Source organism: Fonsecaea erecta (assembly GCF_001651985.1).
Source record: "Fonsecaea erecta strain CBS 125763 chromosome Unknown Scaff14, whole genome shotgun sequence".
NCBI classification, from domain to species: domain Eukaryota; kingdom Fungi; phylum Ascomycota; class Eurotiomycetes; order Chaetothyriales; family Herpotrichiellaceae; genus Fonsecaea; species Fonsecaea erecta.
This window is the reverse complement of record NW_017387257.1, coordinates 489,775-510,203: the sequence shown is the minus strand read 5'-3', so window position 1 is coordinate 510,203 and position 20,429 is coordinate 489,775. Positions and strand designations below refer to the sequence as shown.

General features: G+C 54.7%; 9 protein-coding genes across 9 annotated transcripts; 4 read left to right on the top strand and 5 right to left on the bottom strand.

Annotated features, from left to right (window-relative positions):
• Positions 1 to 780: 780 nt before the first annotated feature.
• AYL99_11507 (hypothetical protein) lies at positions 781 to 2,813 on the bottom strand (the record flags this gene model as incomplete). The annotated part of the gene is made up of 4 exons (XM_018843013.1): positions 781 to 1,703; positions 1,762 to 2,101; positions 2,153 to 2,532; positions 2,597 to 2,813. The coding sequence occupies 4 exons, from the start codon at positions 2,811 to 2,813 to the stop codon at positions 781 to 783; spliced, it is 1,860 nt and encodes a 619-aa protein (XP_018687773.1).
• Positions 2,814 to 3,610: 797 nt separating this feature from the next.
• AYL99_11506 (hypothetical protein) lies at positions 3,611 to 5,475 on the top strand (the record flags this gene model as incomplete). The annotated part of the gene is made up of 3 exons (XM_018843012.1): positions 3,611 to 3,907; positions 3,978 to 4,617; positions 4,670 to 5,475. 3 exons carry the CDS (start codon positions 3,611 to 3,613, stop codon positions 5,473 to 5,475), a joined length of 1,743 nt encoding a protein of 580 aa, XP_018687772.1.
• Positions 5,476 to 5,665: 190 nt separating this feature from the next.
• On the bottom strand, positions 5,666 to 7,100 carry AYL99_11505 (hypothetical protein; the record flags this gene model as incomplete). The annotated part of the gene is made up of 2 exons (XM_018843011.1): positions 5,666 to 6,331; positions 6,630 to 7,100. 2 exons carry the CDS (start codon positions 7,098 to 7,100, stop codon positions 5,666 to 5,668), a joined length of 1,137 nt encoding a protein of 378 aa, XP_018687771.1.
• A 572-nt stretch (positions 7,101 to 7,672) lies between these two features.
• Positions 7,673 to 8,349, bottom strand: AYL99_11504 (hypothetical protein; the record flags this gene model as incomplete). The annotated part of the gene is made up of 4 exons (XM_018843010.1): positions 7,673 to 7,813; positions 7,872 to 8,055; positions 8,108 to 8,159; positions 8,211 to 8,349. The coding sequence occupies 4 exons, from the start codon at positions 8,347 to 8,349 to the stop codon at positions 7,673 to 7,675; spliced, it is 516 nt and encodes a 171-aa protein (XP_018687770.1).
• Positions 8,350 to 8,997: 648 nt separating this feature from the next.
• Positions 8,998 to 12,005, bottom strand: AYL99_11503 (hypothetical protein; the record flags this gene model as incomplete). The annotated part of the gene is made up of 2 exons (XM_018843009.1): positions 8,998 to 10,616; positions 10,667 to 12,005. 2 exons carry the CDS (start codon positions 12,003 to 12,005, stop codon positions 8,998 to 9,000), a joined length of 2,958 nt encoding a protein of 985 aa, XP_018687769.1.
• A 1,202-nt stretch (positions 12,006 to 13,207) lies between these two features.
• On the top strand, positions 13,208 to 14,411 carry AYL99_11502 (hypothetical protein; the record flags this gene model as incomplete). The annotated part of the gene is made up of 2 exons (XM_018843008.1): positions 13,208 to 13,628; positions 13,678 to 14,411. 2 exons carry the CDS (start codon positions 13,208 to 13,210, stop codon positions 14,409 to 14,411), a joined length of 1,155 nt encoding a protein of 384 aa, XP_018687768.1.
• Positions 14,412 to 14,891: 480 nt separating this feature from the next.
• AYL99_11501 (hypothetical protein) lies at positions 14,892 to 16,067 on the top strand (the record flags this gene model as incomplete). The annotated part of the gene is made up of 1 exon (XM_018843007.1): positions 14,892 to 16,067. One exon carries the CDS (start codon positions 14,892 to 14,894, stop codon positions 16,065 to 16,067), a length of 1,176 nt encoding a protein of 391 aa, XP_018687767.1.
• Positions 16,068 to 16,722: 655 nt separating this feature from the next.
• On the top strand, positions 16,723 to 18,165 carry AYL99_11500 (1-phosphatidylinositol phosphodiesterase; the record flags this gene model as incomplete). The annotated part of the gene is made up of 1 exon (XM_018843006.1): positions 16,723 to 18,165. The coding sequence occupies one exon, from the start codon at positions 16,723 to 16,725 to the stop codon at positions 18,163 to 18,165; it is 1,443 nt and encodes a 480-aa protein (XP_018687766.1).
• Positions 18,166 to 18,516: 351 nt separating this feature from the next.
• Positions 18,517 to 20,106, bottom strand: AYL99_11499 (hypothetical protein; the record flags this gene model as incomplete). The annotated part of the gene is made up of 1 exon (XM_018843005.1): positions 18,517 to 20,106. One exon carries the CDS (start codon positions 20,104 to 20,106, stop codon positions 18,517 to 18,519), a length of 1,590 nt encoding a protein of 529 aa, XP_018687765.1.
• Between the last annotated feature and the right edge of the window lie 323 nt (positions 20,107 to 20,429).

Here is a 20,429-nt window from a genome sequence, read left to right as displayed (position 1 = left end):
CTTCTGCTTTTTGCCAACGATCAATGGCGGCGGGCATCCAGTGAGTGAGACACAGAGCAGACAAGCAGTCAGGCAGACAGGCAGTCAAGCAAGCAAGCAGGCAAGCAAGGAAAGGAAAAAATAAATAAAGAACCCAACACACAGCCCGACTAGAATGGAAGGGGAGTCAGTAAGTACGTACGTACTATTAGACAACAACGTCAACAAGAACCCGCCGCTTTGTTGTATATGCTACATACCCAGAACAAGCTGCACATTTTACTTGCTTGACACTTCCACAGCAGAGGACGAGGACTGTGTAGTGTCATCCCATTCATTCCATTGATTCATTCATTCATTCATTCAGTGTGCCACGCGGTGTGCTGTGTTGTGCTGTGCTTTGGTTTGGATTCCGAAATCCTTTCTTTCTTTTCTTTTCCTGTCCATTCTTCGTCTTCTTCGTCTTCATCTTCCTCTTCGGGGATGATACGGTATTTAACCATGACCCCGTGACAATGAAGGTTATTCCATTCAGGATAAAGACGACGACGACGATTATGACGATGAGACTAAACTTTTTTCTGCCTGCTTTGAGGAAATCGCGTTCCGTCGAGGTCTTGAGATGGGATCCCCTCCTTTTTCGATCCCGCCGACATTTACAACTACCACTACCTCTATCGTCGGCGGTGGTGATTTCTGATCCCTGGGTGGCGAAGCATCTCCATCCTCTGTCTCAGACTAGAGCTCAAATGCCCAATCACCCGCTGTCTCTCCCTTTCGGCGTGTCGTTCCATCTCCGCCCTAAGAAGAAGGAAAAGTAGCTGCGTCGCTCGCCCGGGCGACAACGCCGCTCCCACACCCGCCAACGCGCAATGTCCGCACGGCGTGCTCTTCAAACACCCATTCCGAGCCCTTCTGCATAACGTACTGGTACGCGACCGTCTGGCCGGCCTTGAGCCACAGGTCGACGTACCATTCCGGCGTGGTGGACGTGTAGTTGCCCGGGTTTAAGGGCAGGATGATGGCATCAGGATTATTCAGCGCGCCGCCCAGTTTCGTGACGTTGCCCAGCATGAAGATGTTCTGTCCGAATGCCGTCGTGGCGTTGACGCTGAAGACCACCTCCGATTCGCAGTCCTTGGTGATATTCGGAGCCCCCGCTGCGAGGGCTGGAGTATAGTTCCCCGTAGCGTTGAAGCTCGTTCCGCGACATTGGCCGCTTGTCAGGTTCGTGTTCGCTAACGCGGTCGAGGCACCCCAGCTCAGGGGGAACTGGCCCGCCCGGCGACGGGACATGGTGACGAAGGACGCGAATGACCAGGTTAACTTGGATGCCGAGGTGGAGTAACCGGTGCTACGGTCGAATTGTTCTGAGATGCTGCCGTTGGCAGGGAGGTGTGGCTGGACGGCCGAAACAAAGCCGTCAGCGTAGGTCGTCATGTTGATCAAGATTTGGTTCAGCACGTCTCCCGTATACTTTCCAACACTGACGATGGGGGAGAGATCTCTGAAGAAGGGAAGACTGTAGTTGTCGACCGTCAGTTGGCCGGCGGTTCTGATCTGATGGACGGCATCATAAAGCAATTCTGCAGCGGCCAGTGTGCAGAGTGGCCAGGGGTTCCCGCCATAATAGGTGTCTTCCGGGTATCTGCCGATGAGGACAGCGTTGGGAGGCTGTGCGTTGTTGTTGATCGGGTAGATGCTACGGAAGCTGTCGACCAGAACTTTGTGTGTGGCGAGCATTTTGGAGTTGCAAGGCTGGAAGTCTAAATAGGAACGAACTGTCAGAAGAAGGAAAGGGGATCTCGGGTGGGAGGGATTGCTTGCCGCTGGCATTGCATGTCGTGTTCGCATCAAACACCGAAATGCTTGCCAAAATGGGGTCCGAATTGATACCGCTCCGGACCACGTTGTTGACATTCACATCGGCTGTCAGGTATCCTCCGGTGGCATTCCAGAAGTTGTTTTGCAAGAAGCAGAGGATTTGAGGAGCCTGTGCACAGGGTTGGCAGGTTGTGTTGAGCTGCTTTGCCAGGAGAGCTCCTTGGACAAGGGCGCGGTGCTGATTGGCAAGAGTAAAGAAAGACGAGCCGTGGACTTCTTCCCAGAGGTCATATCCGGTCTGGGGGAATTGGAAGATTAGATGAGTAGACCCATTGACTTGATAACTTACCTGGTTCCAATATTGGCCCACATATCTGAGGTCGTTGAGTACCAGTGGCCAGTAGATTTGCTTGTACAGCGCTGTCTCTTTTAAGTTGAACAAGACCGGGGCGAGTTCCATGAATGCAATGGCCCTCAAAGCCGGGCCATCTCGCTGTGGCCTACCCCAAGTCCCGTCAAACCTAGTCAGGTTGGTATAAAACTTGGGCTCCCCGAGGCCATCGCCTGCTGGCCAGAGCGAGCCTGACGGATTGGTGATTGTCTGCAAAGTGGCCTGGGCGGTGGTATAATCCTCGATGGTTTTTCTGAGGGTCAAGTTGCCGAATATCAGTTCCTCAATGAGCATTCTATAGGTCAGAGCCGAGTCACGGGTCCAGGTGTAGAAGTAATCTGCAAGCACCATCAGTGTGTCCCCACTCTACTCGGCAGACGACAAGAAAGCAGCGAAACCCACCTGGATTGACTGTCGAGGGGGACGCAACGACAACACCTGGGCTGGCACCTGGGACCAGACTGGAGTTGAGGCCACCGATATTGGCTAGGACACCTTGGATGGCGATGGCTTGCTCCTGGGGAACAAATGTCGACAGAGGGAGTTGTCGCTTGTCCAGGGTGGCAGATGGTGCAGCGGGAGTCAAGAGACTCGCCAGCAGGAGTGAGAAACACAGCATGGTGACAAGAACGGGCCAGACAACCGATGTAGCACGAGCTGTTCGGGTGCAGGGAAAGGAGGAGAAGGAGAACCAGAAGAGCAGCAGATTATAAGGGGGTTTTTATGATGACGGTGACTGCTTCAATTTCAGTTCCATGCTTTTTCTACCTGGGTTGGACGGAGCTTACGCAGCAGCTGTAGTTGGCAGCGTCTTGTGGCCAATGTTAAGAGGACGAAGCATGAACAAGCATAGACAAGCACAGACAAGCACAGACAAGCACAGACAAGCATGGAACTGTCGAGCTGTGTTGCAGATGGGCAGATTGAGTGTACGTAGGAGGGACGGGCAGGGCGAGGGCATTGGCTGGTGGTGGCAGAGCTTGGTTGCTCATGGGCGAGGAAATTAAAATTAACCTTACATAAAACAAGCAACAAGTGTCGACGTCACAGCCAGCCAGGCGCCAAGCCAAGTCTTTACACAGACAGGCCGAGTTCTGTACGAGTATTCTTTCTAACCAGGTCATTTTAGTTACTAGGTATATATTACTCGGTACAGTACCTACTGTTCATAGGGCTCGGAGTATACCCGAATCCCTTCTCCAGGCCTATATGCTTCCCCACGATGCACCCAAATCACACGGTACTCGGCAAATACACGCACTGTAGCAGCCAGCTCCCACCATTCCTGCTCACTCGGTGTGGTTCATGCCCGTGTTCCCTCAAGGCCACCTGTGACCCCGTCCACTGTATAAAAACACACCTGACATCTCACCAGCTCCCATCTTCTCTCTATACTATACGTGCTATGCCCTTGAAATGTCTGCAGACCCCAGCAACCACCCTCCCGGTCGTCGTCTCTTCCCCGTTGCCATAGACGAAATCGCCGAAAGTGACCCGACGAGAACGTGGGCTTCGATTCCCTTGTCATCCAACTTGTCCGATGGATATAGGGATGTCTCCTTTCGCAGTCTTGCCAACGCCATCAACCGTGCGGCATGGTTCATCGAGACCACCTTTGGCCGCTCAGCCAACTCCCCCACTCTGGCGTACATCGGCAAGTCTGACATGAGGTATCACATTCTGGCCATGGCAGCCGCCAAAACTGGCTATCAGGTAAGCTGAGGGAAATGGTGGTTCAGCCAGTTCAAGGTCAAAACTGGGCTCACCATGCTACTGTGACCAGGTTCTGTTCTCGTCTCACATTAATAGCCTCGCAGCCCACTTGAATCTACTTCAACTATGCGAATGTTATCTGTTCTTATCTGCAAAAGGGGTCGGCGTCGCAGATATATTGGCCGCTCGCCCAATGAACCATGCCATCTGCCCCGAGTTGGATGAGTTCCTTGACCCTTCTCCAGCAGTCAAGTATCCCATGCCCAAAACATTTGACCAAGCGGCCCGAGATACCTTTTTGATCTTGCACAGTTCAGGCACCACCGGGCTCCCCAAGCCAATACGCATCACACATGCTCAAATGGCTGCCAACGACCAGATCACCCAGCTGCCTGAGGAGTGTCAGTGTGGAGGCCCTGGTTTCCGTAGGCTCAGCCCCATAAACGTCACAGCCGGGCGAGTTATTGTGCCCTTTGCACCCTTCCATGTCATCAGCGTCATAATCCTGATGTGTTTCACCGTCTTTGGCAAGACCACGTACGTCTTTGGTCCTTCGGATCGGAGTATGAACGCAACGGACTTGCTCGATGCCATCGAGTACGGTCAGGGCAACTGCATCTTCTGCGCCCCAGCGGTACTGGAGAAGTACGCTTCTTCGGAAGCAGATCTTGCCAGATTAAGCCCGCTATCCAGCATTACCTATGGCGGTGGTAAGACTGAGAGGTCAGTGTCTGAACTAGGTCCACAGCTAACGGTTCCCAGGTGTACTGTCGCCTCGAGCCGCAGCTGTCCTTACGGATCACCTGAAGAGCACTAGACTTATTCAATTCTTTGGCGCCACGGAAAGCGGATGGTGGTCTCTTTATCAGCTCGGGGCCGAGGATAGGGAGTATATATCCATCGATGCATGCCATATGGGCATCGAGTGGCGTCCTGTCGCAGCTGACAGCGAAACTCAACCATCAACAGACCGTGACACCACAACACTGTACGAGCCAGTCATCGTTCGTTTCGAGGACCCTGTCGCGGCGTCCTGTCAGACCATCTTTCAAACCTTCCCGGACCTCCACGAGTACGCGACGGGCGATCTCTTCGCCCCTCATCCGACTCGACCCAATACATGGAAATTCGCGGGTCGGGTGGATGACTTGATCCTCTTCGGCCACGGCATCATATTCCACCCGGCCGGGGTGGAGGCCAAAATTCAGCACAGCCACGACTGGGTCCAGGAGGTGCTGCTGTGGGGAGACAGGCACCAGCAGGCGGTCGCGCTGATTGAGCTCACGGACGAGGGTTTGAGGACTATGGGCCGCGGGGGCCCGGATGCGGCACAGCTGCGCCATGAGATAGACCTCCTGATCGACCAGGTCAACGTTGACGCGCCACTGATCGCCAAGCTCGCCAAAACCCATGTCATCTTCGTGACGAGCGAGAAGCCTCTCCCGCGCACGTCAAAAGGCAGTGTGCGCCGGAAGGAGGCGGCTCGAGTCTACCAGGCCGAGATTGACCAGGTGTATCGAGACCACGGGGACCAGATGATGGGGAGCATGATGTCGAGGGTGCACTAACCAGACCATTCGGCTCCTTTGCGAGCAGGGTTATCTAATAAATCTAGAAAGACGTATGTAGACGGACTAATATAATAATACATAACCAGCCCATACAGCCTCCCTGCTCCAAAACGCATCACTTCCCCGATGATAAGAAAACAAGCCCCGCTGGTTGGGCTCTTAAGAGATCCACCCGTCCACAGCTCGATCAATACTGCATCCGCGCCCTCATGGCCGCATACTCGCGCTGCGTAATGGGCGCGTACTTGGGGGGATGGTCGTCGTCGACGCGGAGACACTCGATGACGGTGTCGGGGTCGGTGGTGAGGAAATAGGGGATCGAGTAGCGGGCGCGGGTCATGCCGTGGTCGTCGCCGGCGAAGCGGTCCTGGAGCGGAGGCAGCTGGACGCGGTGGGCCGTCGAGGTGAGGAAGTCGTTGGACCAGCGCATGAGCAGGTCGCCGACGTTGACGACGCAGGTGCCGCGCACCGGAGGCACGTCGACGAACACGCCCGAGCCCACGGGGCACTCGACCTGCAACCCCCCGGTGTCGTCCTGGAACAGCATCGTGATGCTACTCCAGTCGGTGTGGGCGGGCATGCGGGCCACGCGGCCCTCGCGCACCGCCGCCGCCGCCACGGGCGGGTAGTGCAGCAGACGCAGCTGGTTGTGGTGGCCGTCGTGGAAGCGCAGCAGGTGGTCCTCGTCGGCGAGCCCGATGCCCAGCGCCAGCGCGCGCAGGATGTGGCGCGCCGCGGCGAAGCACGTCCAGTAGAACGCGCTCATGAACGGGCGCCATTCCGGCAGAACGTCTGCGGGCGGCCACACGTTGGGTTGGTCCGGGTTGGTTTCCGAGCCGACTTCGTAGCTTTCCTGTGTTGATGTGAGGGAGAGACGATGAGCTCGGAAAAAGGAGAAAGGGAACTTGATGACGGGGGAAAGGAGAAGGGATACAATACCACCACCGATGGCTGCTCCTTGATTTCTCCATCGCAGACGATCATACAAACAGAGAGTCGAGCATGAAAAACCAGGAGGGGGATAGAAGGATCAATGCATGAATGGACATGTCCTCTATCCATTAACCATATCCACATTCACCCCGGCGCTCAGTAACCCCCAACAGCAACCGTCCGTCCGTACGTGTGCATACATGATATAACGAACGTACCTTGCAATCCTGCACCTCCCTCAACTTCCTCACAGCCTCCTCATCCGTATCCTTGCCTTCGTCGACCCCCGCGGTGGCCAGGGCACTCGAGACCTTCTCCAGCCCGGGCCACGAGTAGCCGCGGTGCACTGTCCAGCCGGGCGGGTGCGGCGCGGTCATCTTCAGCTCGTGCGGCAGGGCGAAGAAGCGCCGCGAGAGCGCGAACGCCTCGTCCAGCTCGGCCTGGGCCACGCCGTGGTGCGTCACGTACGCGAAGCCGACCTCGCGCAGCGCGCGGACGAGGTCGTGGGCGGCTTGAAGTCGGGCGGCAGCAGGGGAAGGGATAGAAGATGGATCTGCTGTCGAGGGCGGGGGAGAGGGAGAAGGAGATGTGAATGGTGAGAGGTCCACGATGGGGATGTTGGCATTGGTGTCGGCATGGGTTGAGCTGGTGCTGGTGGCTTTGCCTTCTGAGGGGGAGATTGGCCCCATGGCTTGCTGGGACTTTGTGCACTGTGCTTGTATCAGGGGATTGATAGGAAATAGGAAGAACAGGATGACTCGGGGACGAGTTTTAAGCAGAGCAACGCCCTCGAAGAAGTCTTACAGCTTGTACCACGATCGACATAGACTTAACAAATGGTGTTCTACCCTTGCTTTTCCGTGTCAGGCGTTCTCACGAGAGGCAGATATCAGCTACATTGCCTAATTCCCGCAACACTGCTTCGCCCTGTCGGATGGTGAGACCAAACATCTAACATTGCTCGTTGGCACGGGGTGTGGATGTCACAGATCAGTTCAAGGTAATGTCATTGCTGGTCTAAGCTAGCACATTGAGCCATCTGGGTATCCACCACCACAGCGTCGAGTAAACATTGCCAGAATGAGTGAGAAAGAGAGCCCGCAAAGCACCTTGCCATGCACACCAAGCTGATTTTCTTTTGGAATAGCATATATGATCGTTGTGATCAGTGATTGTGATTGTGTAGCAGTTTCGAGAGTCGGTCTTGCCGCTCAGCCAGGAGCAGCCTGGTCGTCCACATGTGTAGTGATGGTCAATGAATTTACTCATCGCCACCCTTCTTCTTGGACTTCTTGCCAACGGGGAGCCCTTCTTTCTGAGTGTGGACCTTGAGTCTGGTCCATGACTCTTCGGGATCCCATTCGAATCCTTTGAGGTATGGCTCTTCCATCTCATCATCAGCCTGCAAATCACACGTCAGTATACCGTCTCACTTATCGAAGGTGAGGGAGCAGCTTGACCTTCTTCTTGAATTGCTTGTGAATCGCATCTAGTGCATCCTTTATCGTGACACCTTTCAAGTTCCTGGCAGTGACTTCGAGACCGAGTGGGAAGTGTAGGTCGATCTTCTTGACGGGAGGAGTAGTGAGCAGCTTCTTCAGGATTGAGGGATCTTCGACCGAGGAAGGTGAGGTGTTGATTTTCCTGACTGCGTCAGCCTCAAGTGGTCGAAGAGAGCGGGAAATGTCATTCTCACCATCCGGTCTTCTGCGTCTCAGCCGCAACGGAGATCTTGGTTCCCTCCTTCTCTATTCTGTTGTGAGCAAGTATGACTGAGGCTTGCAGCCCAGTGAGCTTACCGAGATCATTGATGTTCATGACACCAGGAGCGCTGGATGTTGTTCTTCGCTTGGTCTCCTTGGCTGCATCCTTGGGCGCGCCATCATCGACGGCGATGGCAGAGTCGACCTTTGTGAGATCTGATGTGTCGGCAGACATGTTGGTACGGAAGTGAGTCTGAGCAGGGTAATTGTCAGAGTTGAGAGCAGTGTGAGGCGGCAGAGAAGGTTGCCAATGTAAGGTTCAAGTCATACTTACCAAGGACCAATAGGTGACCTAGGCTGAAGATAACCGATGGAGGGTGTGATGGGAAGCGATGGACGAAAGAGTTGGCTACAGGCGGGATAGCAGGATGGTTGGGATGAAGAAGGGGAAGTGAGGGAGACAAGAGGAGAGGTGGCCGGCGAGGCAGGAAGCAATTGAGGGGTAGGTAGGTACGAGGCATGCCATGTTCCACTGAGAGTCAAGTGACCCGAGCAACAGCTTTGACGCCGCAGTGTGGTGAGAGCATCCCTCACGCGACAAGCACCTCATCCGTCCTCCACTTAGCGCCCCTAGCTGCCCCCATGAGCGTCCCCATCTAGGCTGCGCCATCCCTCATCCCCGCACTTCCAGGTAAAAGGACGCCTAAGAGGGCCGGTGAGACCCACCCAGCCAGGCCACAGCAGAGCGTCACAGGCAAGCTCGGAGAATCCAAAAATCCGGGGTAAATTCCTCGCCCCTTTCGGCAAGCCTTGGCATTTGACATCGTTTCCCACGCACTATCCAGGACGTGTTTCCACTCCTTGATCCCGGGGGCAGTAGATCCTAAAAGCCTGCCCGTCTCTTCGGCCCCTTCTTGCTCTTCTTCTCTGCTTGCCTGGTTCCATAAGCTCCTCTCTCTGGCTGTGTCATACTAAATTCCGGTATTCTTCCTTGGCCTTGGCCAATCGTTTGACTCGAACTCGGGACGGCTGGCTGGCTGCTTTGGACCTCCCGGGTCGAGAGACCGGAGGTCTTTGGTCCACTACTGATGCCAGGCAGCAAGTTGCGTCGCATCATGACTTCTTGACTCATGAGTTGGGTCTTTTCCAATCTCCGCTGTAGGCGAGCGGCAGTTCGGAGAGCCTTCTTGCGTTCTTTTGGATCCAACGACTCTGCAGCCATCTCCTCCTGCGCAAGTTTCAACTTTTGATTTGTTTGTTGGTACGAATAATCCGCAGGATCCTCTTCGATGGAATTGGGAAGATGGGCCAAGATGTTGGAGCTATTCTGAGGATTCTTGAGTAGTAAAGCAGGTTCCTCGTCGCGAAATGTGACATATCTCCGTAGACGGGTGAATGCTGCTTCTTCTGTTTCTGGAAGGGCCTCAGGAGTCGGCGCCTGTGATGATTCTGGATCATCCGAGTCCAGACCTATGGACGGAGATGCGGCTTGGCTGGCCTGTGTCGATGTCCAATTTGGTCGTGGAGAAGCAGACAGCGGAGCAGCAGCTGTCTCGAAGGCGGACGTGAATGCTCCGAAGAACACATCTCCCACTATCTGGCGGACCAGTCTTTCGCGGTTGACCCGACTTCGATCTGTGACTTGGTCGGATAGTGATTCCACATATGTCCTGACAGAGCCCTCGTAAAGGTCGAGAAGCAGATTTCTACGCGGAAACATAGGGACTCCTCCCACGTTACCGGCGACCGGTGCGACAGAGGTGCTGGCCTCAAGGGCTAGAGCATCGAACCATTGATCTGCAATCTGAGAATCATGTTCCACATCCGTGATGCGGCACCTCTCGGCAAGGTCTGACATCAGATGTAGGGGCACTTTTTTGTTCTCACCTTTCGGGCCATTAAGAAGACGATCAGTGACCTGTCGGAGGGCTGATCCAAATGACATGCTGTCGTCGTTGTTCTCCTTGAATGGTTCGTACTGCAGAAGACGCTGCCAATCTCGAGAACTGGGAGAGCCACTTTGCGGATTTTCCGAAGCTGGTTGTGCAGAGTCCGTCTCTCGGGCGTAATCTCCGATTGCTTCATCATCTGGCACAACAAAGTCGTCCAGGTCCTCGTCAGTGACATACTTAGCGCTTATTGGGTTGTTGTCTAGTGCTCGGGGTATCGATAAATGCGAAACCGTCTCCGGCACTTGGTTCGATCGGCCAAACAGTCCAAGTTCATGCTTGTACAAAGCTTCAATGATTTCTCCCGTCTCTAAGCAGGCGACGAGCTTCATAAGGCCAAATCTGATAGTACCGGCAGGCTGGGATTGGGTTGAGAATGCTACTGGACACATCGTGATATCACTGACATCTGTCATGCGTTCTTTGAGCTGCTGCGGTAGTTGGAAGGTTGAAGGATCTTGCATGGAGATGGTCGTTGAATGCACGTCCTCTTGTCCGAAGCGGTACAGGATGGCCAAATGGCCGATGGTTGAATAGAGAAGTATCCATGAATCTAAGACAGAATGTTCAGCGCCGTCTCCAAAGTATAGTAGATACACGTACCTTCCGAGAATTCCAGCACGCTCATACGGAGACTCAAATCTGTATGATCTCGGTAATGACTCCAGGAACACACCAATTCGAGCGCTTCGCTTGCACCTCTGTCGTCGTCACTGCCTGGAGGCGAACCGAATATCAAGAAGCGTGACGTGGTCAGGACAAACACGCGATCGCTCCGACGGCTGCTGTTTTTGACATCAAGGATTAGATGTCGATCGGACAAGGGCCCCAGACGCATGTCGACCTCGCCCAAATATAATCCTGTCCGATCAAATGTTGCAGCAAAGCGTCGGTTGCACACCAAGAGTCTGTCCATTACTCCCTCGGGGTTTGTGAACCAGCAAACCCGGTGCCACATATTCCTGTATGTGGAGACTTTTGAGGATCGAGATTGTTGCTCGATACGGCCTAAATTGTTTGAAGCCTGCAGAGATACTCGATGTAGGATGCGGGCCGACCTTGATTTTCTTCCTGTGAGCCTCCAGATGCTCCATTGCCCACCGGTGTCTACAAGCGCCACCAGACTCTGATCATGCGGATTAAAGGTGGCATGTGCATGAGGTTGCGTGCCTGTCCGCGAACGCGGAATAGTCACCACTGGACACGGGTCGAGAAGCTCCCCTAACGCTTTCGACTTTGACAACATCGGGCGTAAAATGGTAGTGCCACTCGGCTTGACAACAAGGATCTGCGTGCCCTTTGCATGACTGGAGGAGGCCACCTGGAGTATTCCATCGGTCGAGTCCGCCCAAGTTCCTGACAGTTGATTCGAGATTGCAGGCACTTTGTACAAATCCGATAGACCCTCTTCATTGGGAATTGCAACTTGACGTGCCTCGATGACAAAGAGCAGAAGAATGTCGCTGCTTGAGCAGGATCGAACGGCGATTATAGGGGTATAGGGGATATTGTTGTGGAGGCTGGAGTCGGATGGCCGTCGAGCATATGCAAAAGCCACGACGTTTTCCGAATGTCGATGTTTGGGCCATGATGTAACGGTGTTTAGTGAAACAGGAAACTCGACAGCAACGAAAGCTGCATCTGCGACTCGCTTCAGGAAGAAATTCTGCAGTCCACGGCTAGGTCTTCCGTCCTGCACAGTCCTCAAAGCCTGTGTGGAGTCTGGCGTAGAATTCCAAGTTCTTTCGTCCACCAACAAGAAATGAGATGAGCCGGTCCAGCTAGCCTGAGTTCTTTGCACATCATGGCCTTGTTGGGTCTGATGCTGGCGCAGGAACGTCCATTTGTGATTGCGGTCATCATAAGCAGCAGTGCCCAGGTGTCCATAGCTCAGCAGCCTCGTTTCGTGGACATGGCGGCCACTGCGCCGGGCATCAGCCATTAAAATGAACTTTTACTGGCTGCAAAGAATGTCGTGAATAGAGGAGAGACATTGTCAGACTCGACGCGTTACTCCGAATTGGATTGTACACGCATGCAGATCCAGTTTTAGGTAATGGTGTTGAAGCAGTTATAACTGAGGCAGAATTGTTTAGACGAGATTCTCAGTAGAGTGAATTTGCGTACATCTCAGGAGGCTATTGTTCTCCAAGACTGACTGCACATGTCTTCAAAATATTAGACAAAGTTTGGATCCAGATCCCCGCCAAGTCTAGTGCTCGAAATCAACAGAGATCAAACTTAGGAGCCTTTTGGGTCAAATTTAATTTTTGGTACATATCAAGCCCACAAAAATTGAACACCAGGTGATGCAGCCAAAAAGCATTGCCAGGGAGCGCGGCAAACGAGAAAAAAAAGGAGCTCAGTCACGATATAGCAACGCTTGGTCTGATTACTCTGTTAGCAAATGTGATACTTAATTTTCTCCGATGATGGAACATACTTCGATCCAAGGTCCTCCGGGTTATGAGCCCGGCGCGCTTCCGCTGCGCCACGTTGCTTTGTGTGATGATTTGTGAGGATATTTTGGCTGTTGAAAAATATAATCTTTGTCTTTTTGCTGAGTGGGTCTGAGGTGTACTAATGTTCTTACGTCATAGCCGTCGGCCTCTTAGTTCTTCCGACGGGCCTGGCAAATGTGTGAGAGGACTTCGTCAATACCGCTTTACCACCAGGGAGCAAATATTCGTCCCCAGACCGGCAATTCCCCGTCTTGTAAGAGACCCGTCCGTGTAGAGCTCGTCCGCTTCGGCCGATTTATCGATGTACGATGGATGGAACGTGAAGAGCTGCAAACTCCTAATCTGACTAGGCTCCATTTCCCTTTCTCAAATGCTTGTTCTGATCCAGACAAATGTTTCGCTGAACGGGCACGCAGAGCTCTCCACATCCAATCTAAGCATGTGCATGAAGGAGGAACGGTGGCAGTTTGAAGCTGTGAACGTTGCGCCGGGTACTGGGCCACGGCCACCACAGACTTCATGGACATGGTTACTCTTTCTATACGAGGCGGTCGTGTGATTGTGGGTTGACGCTTTCCTGGACATCGTAGTCGTGGCGAAAGACATAAATACGGTGCAAAGCAGCTTGTTGGCTTTCATCGGCTATACATTTGTTTAGGGCACTGAACAATAGGCAACAGCAATGTCGGCTAACTTCCACGCGCTCGTCTTTGGAGCATCTGGTATTTCAGGATGGGCGCTTGTGAAAGAAGTCCTGAGCTATCCCTCTCCCACCACTTTCAGTCAGGTTACGGCCTTGTCAAATCGTCCGTTGTCGATCTCGGAGGCGCAGTGGCCAGATGATTCGCGACTTCACCTGGCTAGCGGTATTGACCTCACCACAGGGGTCGACACTGTTGTTGAGGCACTCAAGGAAAAAGTCCCCAACGTCGCCACTGTTACCCATGTCTTCTTGTTTGCCTACATTGACCCAGGGAAGGACCAAAAGACGCTCAAGGAGGTCAATACCAAGGTTGTCAAAACCGCGGTTGAGGCAATGCAACAGGTCTCGCCTAACATCAAGAGCTTCATCCTCCAAACGGGAGGAAAGGCATATGGCCTTGGTATGTCCGACATATCACGCTCCTGGAATATAGCTAAGCGTCGCTATAGAACGCCCCGATGTCGTCAAAATTCTGCCACCACTCAAGGAAACCTACCCTCGCGTCCCGAAGCCCATCGCCGACGAGATCTTTTACTACTCACAATATGATGTCCTTGATTCTCTGTCTCAGGGAGCCTCCTGGACTTTCACTGAGGTCAGGCCAGACGCCATGATTGGGTTTGTGCCAGGGACAAACGTCATGAATCTCGCACAAGGCCTGGCGTTCTACCTTAGCCTGTATCGCGAAGTCCACGGACCCGGAGCCAAGGTCCCATATCCTGGCGCTGAGCATGGCTATCACCACAAACACACGGACACCTTTCAAGACATTGCAGCCAAGATGGAGATCTATGCGGCATTGAACCCAGAGAAGTGCGGCTCTGGAAAGGCTTTCAACGTGGCCAACGGCGACGTGGTGACTTGGGCTGACAAATGGCCTGGAATTTGCGCATACTTTGGCCTCGAAGGCATCGGCCCTCAGGGCAAATTCGAACCACCTGCCGAATTTGTGAAGAGGCACTCTGAAGTCTGGGACAAAATGGTCGAAAGGGACGGCCTCAAAGCTAGTCGACTGGACTTGTATTACTGGCCCTTCATGGACTTTTTGATGAACAAGGCATTCTTTGATCGCCAATACGACCTGAGCGCAGCCCGGGCCGTCGGATTCGAGGAAACCATTGATACTGTCCAGTCTTATACAATCGCCTTTGACAGGATGAGAGCAGCCAAGGTCATCCCATAGGTGGAACAGCGGTATGGGGGGAGGCTCTGGCCGACATGCGTGTTTCAAGCTTGCGTTTCACTCGTTTCGACCGGCCACTGCTATCAACCCCATTCATTCCAGCCTCACACAGGCAACAACACTCTTTAAGAAGAAATAGCTCTATCCACCAGTCCGTCAAGTTCGGAGATTTCAAAAGACTTTGATTTCGTCATGACGCCTGAGCTGACAGTGACGTCACTGTTACTTTTGCCCTGTATTCCGTCTCTTCGTCTGTGTTTTTTTGCAGTCTTTGTTTTTGTGTATTGCATTTTGTGGTGTGGACGGCATAAATGGGTGCAATGTGGAAGAAATGAAACAGGCACAATCGCCGTATACGTGGAAAATGTTGGCGACGATCATTTCCCAAGCAACTATCAATACCCTTGCATTGCACACCTTTTCCGGTGCATGGGTCGACCAGCTATTATGACCCTAGCTCTCCCTCACAATCCTACCGATATGAGCTCTGCACGAGAGGATCAGAAAGATGAAGAGATGTTGCAGTCTTCGCCGATACAGGAGGAGCACCGGCCTCTGATCAGACAGAGACTCGATCACTTCACATGGGCGTGGTTTTCGGCCACGATGGCGACCGGATCACTGGCCAATGTCATCTATCAGACGCCCTACAAATTCCACGGCCTGGTCACAATCGGCAAAGTCATCTTCATCATTGATCTGGTCATGTTCGCGTCATTTACAGCGTTGATAATGAGAAGGTTCATCATGGCCCGCGGTTCGTTTCGACGGTCGTTCATCCATTACGGGGAGGCCTTCTTCGTCGGCACATTCTGGGTCTCGGTCAGCCTGATCATTCAAGGTGCAGACTCATATGGTCACTATGCTGGTTGCGGGCCTTGGCTCAACACAGCGACCAAGATATGCTTTTGGGTTTACTGCAGCCTTACTCTGCTCTTTGCGGTTTTTCAGTACAACCTCCTGTTTGTCACCCAGCGGATCAGCATACAAGGGATGACACCAGCTTGGATCCTGCCTATGTATCCTCTTATAGTCGCAGGACCACTGGCTGGGGCGGTTCTTCAACACCAACAACCGTCAGCCGGGATTCCTATTTTTGTCGCCGGAGTCACATTCCAAGGCCTCGGGTGGATGGTCACCGTCTTCCTGTACGCGATTTGGGTCATTCGTCTGTTCTCTGCCGACCTGCCGGTGCCATCTCTGCGTCCTGGCATGTATGTTGCAGTGGGACCGACGGCATATACGGCTGCCGGGCTGGTCATGCTCTCCCAACGGGCGACGTCGATACTCCCCGTTGATTTCCTCGGTGTCAAGAATGTGTCGGCACCTGATGTTCTACGCGTCGTTGGCAGCATTGCAGGAGTTTTCCTTTGGTTGCTTGCGTTTTGGTACTGCGCCATCACCACCGTCTCTGTCTTCGACGGGATCAAGAGGATGTCTTTCACGCTCACCTGGTGGGGGTTTGTTTTTCCCAACGCAGGACTTGCCCTTGCCACGACGGCAGTTGGGACGGCGTTGGACAGTCCTGGCATTAAATGGGTCAGCAGTGTTATGACTGCCTTACTGTTCGTGCTGTGGCTCCTTGTGGGGGTTGCTCATGGTCGGGCGGTGTGGAAGGGCCAGATTTTGTGGGAGGGCAAGGACGAGGATGCGTGAAGCGATCATAGATGTCATTCCTTGATGTATATAATGAAAACACCATCTGGAGACGCTTCACATGTTGGTATCAGGATGACTCCGTCCATCTGTTGTTGCTCTTCTACCATCCACAGAAATAAATGACACCGTCTGACACAGAACTGTTACACCAGGAGGCTCAACAACGACGACATGGCCACCATCTATGCATGATATTTCATCACTTCTCTTGTCGTCTTTGGTCCGTCAGCCACCGGCGGATTCCGGTGCGCCACTCACGGCCTTGTAAATCCTCTTTTGCCAACCCCTTCTGACTCGGAGCTGAACAAGGACGCTGGCGCTAGTGGAAACACACCATCAATCACTCCAGCTCGGTAGATAACGCGATTGGCGTCATTGTCTCCAAAACCACATGCCCCGCGAATCCTCCCACTGATTCTCATTCGCTTCACCGACGGATCTCCTTGGAGCTGGGCTAGTGAGACCTCAAGGGGGATCGTCCTCAGCTGAAAGCTGCAGCTTTAGACTGGTTGCTTCTCATTCGCTGTGTGCCATCACATCGAATCCAGTTTTTTTTTATCTATTTACTTGTGGTCATCATCCCAGCCCGCCAACGATGAGCTTTCTTTCTTCCTTTCGAATATCCCAGAGACAGCAACAACGACCACCCAATATGGTGCCCCCCGTCACCATTCGTAACGTCAGCAACAACCCGCTCACCCTGGTGCTGGTCGAGCACTTCGACCCGGCGCCCGACGAGGGTTTCCAGTTGCAGAATGTCACGGCATCCTTGGCCACCATCACCGACGGGCTGGGTCTGACCAACAGCACCACCCGCAAAGCCGTGCCCCAGATCCCCGCGGACGCGAGGCCCTTTGCCACCAGAGAGGTGTCGATCAAGCTGCCGCCGTTCACGGTGGTGCCCACGGATATCAAGGCCGTCATCAACAAGCCGAACGAGCGTCTCCGACTGACCTTCCAGACCGACCTGGGCGGCAAACACCAGATGTACTGTCCCGTGCCGACGGCGGAGACGGCGTCGCTGGTCGCTCTCGCCCCCAACCCCAAGCTACGCTTCACCGGCATCTTTCTCCCCGACACGTCGTTCGTGGCCCTGTTTAACACCTCGCACATGGAAAGCTGGATGAAGGACCTGCCCGACCACACCCCGCTGGGGGTGCTCTCGATTCCCGGCACGCACAACTCGCCGACCCACTACCAAGCGGCGCCGTCGGTGCGGTGTCAGGCGGTATCGCCGAAGGAGCAGCTGAAGAACGGGGTGCGGTTCTTCGACCTCCGGGTCCAGGTGCCGGAGCCGTACGACCCCAATTCGGACAAGCTGATGCTGGTGCACGCGGCGTTCCCGATCTCGCTGACGGGCCACAAGTACTTCCGCGACCTGTACACGACGATCCTGGAGTTTCTGAAAGCAAACCCCAGCGAGACGCTGATCGTGTCGCTCAAGCGCGAGGGCACGGGCAAAGGCACGGACGAGCAGCTGTCGCGCATCCTGAAGAACAACTACACCAACCCGCGCGAGTGGTTCACCGAGCCCCGCGTCCCCTCCCTGGGCGAGGTGCGCGGCCGCATCGTGCTGGTGCGCCGCTTCGTGCTCGAGGAGCCGCTGCGCCAGGAATGGGGCGGCCGCGGCTGGGGCATCGACGGCCACGTGTGGGCCGACAACACGCCCAACGCCACGTGCCCGTCAGGCGACATCGTGGTGCAGGACTTCTACGAGGTGATGGAGAAGCCGTCGATCCGGCAGAAGATCACGTACGCGTGCGACCACCTGGAGCGGAGCGGGTGCTGCGTCTTCCAGGGGGCCGGCGGCGTCAACGCGGCCGGCGGGAACAACAACAAAAAATACCCGCTGTACATCAACTTCCTCAGCGCCAGCAACTTCTGGAACGTCAACTGCTGGCCCGAGAAGATCGCCGCCGAGGTCAACCCGGCCGTCGTCGCCCACCTGTGCCAGAAGCACATGATCGGCCCCGACGGCCGCGTCAAGGACGGCGACTGGAGCACCGGCATCGTCGTGACCGACTGGGTCGGCCTGGGGGGCGATTGGGACCTTGTGCGCTGCATCGTCGGCATGAATGCCAAGTTGCTTGCTTAGGTAGTTAAGGCGACAGAGAGAGAGAGAGAGGTTATATATATACTAGATCGATCCCAGGGAATATTTCGTTCTTTTTCTTGGGGCGTGTCAATTTAAAGATCCCTTGGACATCCTCTGTCTCTCTGCTCTCTCTTTCTCTCACCCTCATACCTTGAACAAGAGGAGCATGCATTCACAATATCAGGATGCAAACAAATCTATCTCCATACACTAACTATAACGGGTCCTATTGGTGTTTTCCGATTTCTCGATAACGTGTGTCATATATCAATATTTTATGAGTGTATAGTTATATATATTTCGTCGTACCGGAGCCTTTTCTTTTCAAACGAGCACGATACCGATCTATTATCAACTCATTTCGACAACCATGGTCCCGGGCTCCTCGAGGTATTTCTGCACGACCTGCGCCATCCTGGCCATCGTGGCGCCATCGACGACGCGGTGATCCGCACTCCAGCTCAGATTGACCGTCTGCGCGGGCCGCACGGTGACTCCATCGGCGGCAAAGACGGGCACGGTCTTGACCTTGCCGACTCCCATGATGGCCAGCTGGCCCTCGACGATGACGGGCGCCACGACCTCGCCGCCGATGTTGCCGATGTTGCTGACCGTGATGGTGCCGCCGGTCAGGTCGTCGTTGCCCAGCTTCCCGGCCTGGCCGAGCCGCGCCAGACGTTGGATCTCGTGCGCGACGGACGTGATGGACCGCGCGTTGACGGCCTTGATCACAGGCACGACCAGCCCATTGGGCGTGTCCATCGCGATCCCGATGTTGTGCACCGATCGCATCATCAGCTGGGGCTTCTTGTTGGGGTCCGTGGTCAGGTCCAACCGTGCGTTGAGGAGCGGGTATTGGTTCATGGCCAGCGACACGGCCTTGACGATGAACGGGAGATACGAGAATTTGGGAGTCGTCTCCGGGTTTCTGGTCGCGTTCAGCCGCGCCCGCATCGACGCCAGGTTTGTGATGTCGATCGTGTCCGAGTACAGGAAATGCGGGATGGACAGGGATCCCGTCATGCTCTTGAACATGGCGGACTGGATCGGGGTCAGCCGTTGCGCCGTCTCCGTCTGCTTCGCGTCGATGCCGGGCTTGATCGTCGACAGTGCAGCTGCTCCACCAGCGGGAGCTGCTTGTGCAGCAGGGCCTCCTTGTTCGAGATATCGGTACACGTCCTCTTTCAAGACACGGCCGTCCTTGCCCGTGCCGGTGATGTCTTCGATCGCAATGCCGTGTTCCTTCAGCAGGCCCCGGACGGCGGGGGTGGCCAGGGAGGCGTATTTTCCGGGTGTTTTGGGCGTGGCTCCGGGAGCAGGAGCAGGAGCAGGAGCAGCAGCAGCAGTAGTAGTGGTCGTGGATGTGCCTTGTTGGTTGCTGCTGGTGGAAGGAGGAGGTGGAGGAGGGGGAGGGACGGCGTCCCTGTGATCCTCAGCGGCTTGCTCCTGGTTTGCGACCTTGCCGGGATCGTCCTGAGACGGCGCTTCAGTGTCGTGTGGTCCTTCCTCCTCATCACCCTCCACCTCGATGTCGAGCATGGCATCGCCGACCTGCACGACGGCATCCTGCGGGAAATGGATCTTCTTGATGACGCCGCTGTACTTGGACGTGATCTCGACCGAGGCCTTGTCGCTCTGCACCTCACACAGGGGACTCCATTCTTCGATGGGCGCCCCTTCCTCGACGAACCACTGGATGATCTGCACCTCCTTGACGCCCTCGCCGATGTCCGACAGCGTGTGTGTCTCGATCCTGTCGAGCCGGCTCGAGGCGTGGAAATGTCTGCTGCTACTCGCGGTCGTGGCACGGAGGAAAGGGGTGTATGTCGTTGATGTTGCTGTGATTTGAGGACGCGTAGCCAAGCTGCTCAGGGTGGTTGTTTGGGGTCGGGCCAGAGACTGCAGCCATCGCAGGGCTTGTGGTGACGGGACGTACTTCATGGTGCTGATGCTGGGGCGATCTTGGGGGTGACCGTGACAGACATCGGTTGGACTCGTTCCATTCCTTACATTTCTCTTCTCTAGCTTCTAGGGCATCGCAGGTATTTGAGTGCGAGTGAGAGACCGGCGACCAACCGCGGATAACCGAAGGCCGAGTTAATCGTGGTGGACGGTGGGTGCGAAATCGGAGACCCCGCCTAATAGTGCCTGAGAGCTTCCCGCCAAAGGGTGGAGCGGCAACGATAACAAAGAGACCTGGAACAGGAATAGACAGTCACACAGTGTAGTCGGTCGCATTGTTCTGGATCTTCTGTGGAGATCCT